The 5131-nt window shown below is 31.0% G+C and overlaps 1 protein-coding gene across 1 annotated transcript; it reads left to right on the forward strand.

The window, feature by feature from the left end:
• Positions 1 to 1504: 1504 nt before the first annotated feature.
• LOC149162031 (salt tolerance receptor-like cytoplasmic kinase 1) lies at positions 1505 to 4146 on the forward strand. The gene is made up of 2 exons (XM_089435074.1): positions 1505 to 2039; positions 3494 to 4146. The coding sequence occupies exons 1-2, from the start codon at positions 1505 to 1507 to the stop codon at positions 4144 to 4146; spliced, it is 1188 nt and encodes a 395-aa protein (XP_089291200.1).
• The last annotated feature ends 985 nt before the right edge of the window (positions 4147 to 5131 follow it).

A 5131-nucleotide genomic window follows, 5' to 3' on the forward strand; every position in this document is an offset into this window, starting at 1 on the left:
CCTTCATAGGATCTATCTTCATCTCTCCTCCACTGGTCACATACCTTAGATACACCAAACATTATTATGCAAACTTACACTTCTTGAGATTTACTAGCAATTGTTGATTCTTCAATGTCTCTAGCACCTGCATCAAATGTGAGATGTGCTCCTTTGAGATAGGATTGTATACTAATATCATCAAAATAGACAATAACAAAGTGAATCTATAAAAGGGAAAACTATGTCAATCATTAACCTCATAAATGTATTTGATGCAATGCATAGGATAAACATAATGACTAACCACTCATAGAAAACTTTCCTAGTTTTGAAGGCAATTTTCTAAATATATTTTTCTTTCGCTTGAGCTTGGTGATATCTAGACTTTAAGTCTATCTTGGTGAAGTATTTTTCTTGTTGCAGTTAATCCAACATATCATTTATCTTGGGAAGAGGGTACTTGTTCTTGAGCATAATTTCGTTTAATGCCATGGTTGGAATTTTTCCCAGGGAGTTTTGAACCGATGTCCTTTACACCTCAAAGTGCCTTAACAAAACACTAAGCATGTCTATTTTAAAATAGGGCTTCCAAAATTTTGATTTAATTATAAATAATTGTTAGGTGGATGCCATGAAGCTAACCTCCATAGAGTATTTAAAAATATTCATAGTATACACAAATTAAAGACTAAGTGTTATTTCCAAAGTATTTTAATTTAATTATAAATAATTATAAAGTGGATGCCATGAATCTAAGCTCCATAGAATATCAATATTCTAAGTAGTGTACACAAATCAATCAAAAACTAAGATTTATTTTCAAAGTATTTTAATTTAATTATGAATAATTATTAGGTGAATGCCATAAATCTAACCTCCATAAAATATTTCAAGATATTTTGAATACTATACACAAATCAATGACTAGGATTTATTTTCATAGTATTTATGTCATTAGCTTATGAAAGTTTAACAACACAATTTAATAGAAAAACAAATTATTAATTAAATCCATGAAAATTTTAACCTTGAATGCTATAATTTACATAATACTTGATTACAAAGCAATTACCAATTTCCTTATCTTTGCCCACCATACATATTTTAAATAATAAAAATTAAAAAATTTATCCAAAAAGTTGTAATTTTATCTTATGTTACATGTCAATTTAGTATATTTAAAAACACAATAGAGGCCAGAAAATTATATCGTCCGACGCAGCACAATTGCATCATCTCACTCATTTTTATTTCGAAAACCTACGATTGCAAGACGCATGCATGGTACGACCAATAATCTCTGCCCTATCCTAAATTTATTTTTAAAATGTACAATTGCAAGACACATGCATACTATAGACCAAGCATATCCGCCAAATCGTAATCTGAGCGACAGTAAACGAAATTCCAAAGTGTGAATTTGACAACCCATTTTCGTAGGTAACGGATCGAACGCGGATTTCGCTTGATCCCTCATTGCTATTTGTTCGCTGCATCGCTTGCTGTTCATTGTTCCCGCACAATGCGTTTACGCAGCAAATATCAGAACTACAGAAATCATGGCGATGAAAGCATGGTTTTCATCGCCATTGTTTTCATCGTCATTGTTTTCATCGCCATTGTGAAGGCTGCCCGCAAACGCACTTACACCGTGAAGCAACTCGCAAACCCTAGCGGGAACCTTTTCGAAGTGAGCATACATCCACAAACATGCGCAAGGGAACAGCCAGCGAACCCTATTGGGAACTATTTGGAGATGGAGCTTATAGACTTACGCTCACACACAGTGGAAGAACTCAACTGGTTGGAGGAGGGCATAGGAATATGCACATATACAAGGGAGGAACTGGCCAACGCCACTGACAATTTCACAACAAAAGTTGGACAGGGCATCTCCGGATTTGTGTATCGTGCCAATTTACCAGGTAATCGGGTAGGCGCTGTCAAGAGAGCAACGAATTTAGATCCCACTTTGTTCAAACAGGAATTGTCTGTGCTCCTCAGACTTCCACGTCATCCTCATCTGGTGGATCTAATCGGATTGTGTTTACAAGCAGGTATGCTCTTATTCCCTTCTTTGGCAATTTCCTTGGTTTACAATATTGCCATAAACACTCTCATCGGGTCTTAGTTCAGTGGTTGGTACCCCAATTTCTTTTCCCCTCGAGTCTAATTTTTGCAAAAGGATATGTTGGGCTCACTTTAAGTTGATTTTGAATTTGAGAAATATTTTAGAATTTGATATACATGAACAAGGTTAAATAATTGATGTTATTAATATGTGTATTATTCAATTTTTCTCAATTTAAAATTGTCTATATTGATCATTATGATAAATTGTTTCTGGAATATTTTGAGATCTCAATTTTACATACATAGACAAAATCAAATAATTAACGTTGCCCAGATTAGTTGGATCCCCAATATTCCCACTTAAAAGATGCCCATGTTAGTCAGATCCCGCAATATTGTCACTTAAAAGATGCCCATGTTGGATGTTGGATTACAGGTTGTGAACATTTGGTACAGGCTCTGAGATCATTAGTTCTTCTCAATTTCTTCTTTTTTGAGTTTTTGTGTATCCTCTTAATTTCAAGATATAATGTTCAGGTTAGTCATTGTGAAAATTTTTGTTTTGGATGTTGGATTATACGTGGTTGGAATTTGTTATAAGCTTTCAGATTATTAATTCTTTTCAATTTTAGTGTTTTTTTGAGTTTTTGTATATTTTTTAAATTTAATATAATTTTTAATTAAATGATTAGTATTTTTTATTTGATTTAATTTTTTGGAAAATCTTCAAAATATTAGATTATATAAAATTTAAATTTATTATTTCAATAATTCTTTTTACATTTTAAACTAAACACATATGAGAATAGATCCCAAAAAAACCAAAAACTTAAAATATTTGAATTACACTCAACACACAGAGTAACTTATCTGTTATATATCAATTATTTTCAAAGTTTGAAAATATTTGTAACTCCAATTTTAATCTATCTTTCCAATACAAATACAAAATTAAAATATATTGAAGATCAATAATAAAGTTAAAACTAATTACGCTATTATACAATAACATACAATGTGTAGTGAAATAGAATTGAATATTCCATAAATTTTATTTTTTAAGTTTTCAATTTAAAAATTATTAAAATATATAATTTAAGTGAATCTAAGAGTTATATATATGGAATTATAAATTCAAAATTAAAAAAAAATAAACAATAAACATTTCCTAAACTTGAACAATAAAATTTCAAATATCAATAATTTTTTTTATCGGTAATATAGATTTTGGTTTTCCATCTTTCATAAGATTGCAATATAAGTTTTATTATCTTATATTATTATTTAATCAAAATAAATAAGATGAACCATCAAAATTTATTCTTAAATAATTTTTTATTAGAATGATATATATATATATATATATATATATATATATATAAAATAATTCCATTGCTATATTTTTCTCATAACAATTCTGTGAATGATGCATCTGCAGGTGAGCGAATTCTTGTGTTCGAGTTCATTTCCAACGAAAGTTTGTATGATCGACTTCACACGGAGAGAGGTCTCGCAAGTCCATTATCTTGGCCATCTCGTATGGACATAGCCTGGCAGGTTGCTGTGGCATTGCAATGCCTTCATGAAGAAGCAAGGCCCCGGATATTGCACCGTGATGTTAAGTCTGCAAATGTTTTGCTGGTGGACGATAACTGTGCTAAATTGGCTGATTTTGGACTATCAAAGTTAGGCCCAAAAGACAATCGGTTTACAGTCATTGCTGTTAGAGGGAGTTATGGTTACATGGATCCCCAATACGTGAAAACACGAAGATATTCAGCTAAAAATGATGTGTATAGTTTTGGTGTGCTTCTTTTCGAGCTAATTACAGGTTTAAAAGCACTACATGAAGACACACCTCTGGCAAAATGGACTCAGCCATATCGTTTCAAAGAAGACATTGACATATTCATGACAATTGTCGATCGAAATTTGATAAATCGCATCCATACGATGGAGCTACAGAACATGATCCAAATTGCTAATCTCTGCTTAAGCGACATTACTGAAGAGCGACTTTCAATGAGGGAGATGGTGAATATGATGCACAATCGAACTCAATTCGAGATCAATAATGGTTCCATATCTTAAATTAAGAGGATTATGAATAAAATACATAATGTAAGACCTGAATGCTTCCATATCTTAAATTAAGAGGATTATGAATAAAATACATAATGCAAGACCTGAAGCCTTGTGTTTAGTAACTTTTGAGTTCGAATTTTAGGGGAGAGCGACAGCGTGATGTACCCAGATATAGTAAAATGCTACTCGAGTAAGTTCTGAATTTAGGTAAGAGCGACTAGGTTAATGCACCCATATATCTTACAGGCGCACTCATTTGACTGATCTTTCATAATGACAATGAATAACTTTGTTAAACCCTGGACATCAATGCTCTCTCTTTTATGTATACCTCAAACAAACTATCAGGTTATCAGTCCGTCGCTATTTCTTATATAAAAGGAAGGAACATTAAGTTTCCTTTCGAAACAAATAATGTATAATTTATTTATTTATTATTAAAATAGTTTAAAAAATAAATATATTAATTCTAATACATCAATTTAGTTAACCTCTTTTTTAAAAAAATGGGAAATATAATATATATAGATATATATCCTTAAAGCATCGACAAAAAAGATCTCAGGTAAACCTATAACTATCTTTGATGAGAAAGAATATAGATAGATATAGATATTATCATCTTAAAATATTAATAAAAATTTCACTCAACAACTATTTTCGAGCCTAGATCTAGGGATAACAATTTCTTCTATATATTTTTAGTGGTATATTTATAATTTTTTCCCAGCAGATCAATTCCAATACATCAATTTAGTTAACCTCCTTCAATTTCTTCTATATTTTTTAGTAGTATATTTATAAATTTTTCTCGGCAGATCAATTCCACTAGCTCAATTTAGTTAACCTCCTTCCTCCAAGATGGGAAAGAATATATATAACCTTAAAGCATTAAAAAAAGATCTCACTTAAATCCACAACTAAATTCGAACTCCAGGAATAGCAACTTCTTCTATATTCTTTAGTTGTATTTTTATAATTTCTTCTCAGC

This window comes from Pinus tabuliformis, chromosome 5_2 (assembly GCF_031772625.1).
Source record: "Pinus tabuliformis cultivar Carrire ecotype Pingquan chromosome 5_2, CPIR1, whole genome shotgun sequence".
Classification (NCBI taxonomy): Eukaryota; Viridiplantae; Streptophyta; class Pinopsida; order Pinales; family Pinaceae; genus Pinus; species Pinus tabuliformis.

Coding starts and splice junctions, on each gene's coding strand:
- LOC149162031 (XM_089435074.1), top strand. CDS start 1,505: ATGCGTTTACGCAGCAAATATCAGAACTACAGAAATCATGGCGATGAA. Junction 2,040..3,493: donor CGGATTGTGTTTACAAGCAG/GTATGCTCTTAT, acceptor ATGCATCTGCAG/GTGAGCGAATTCTTGTGTTC.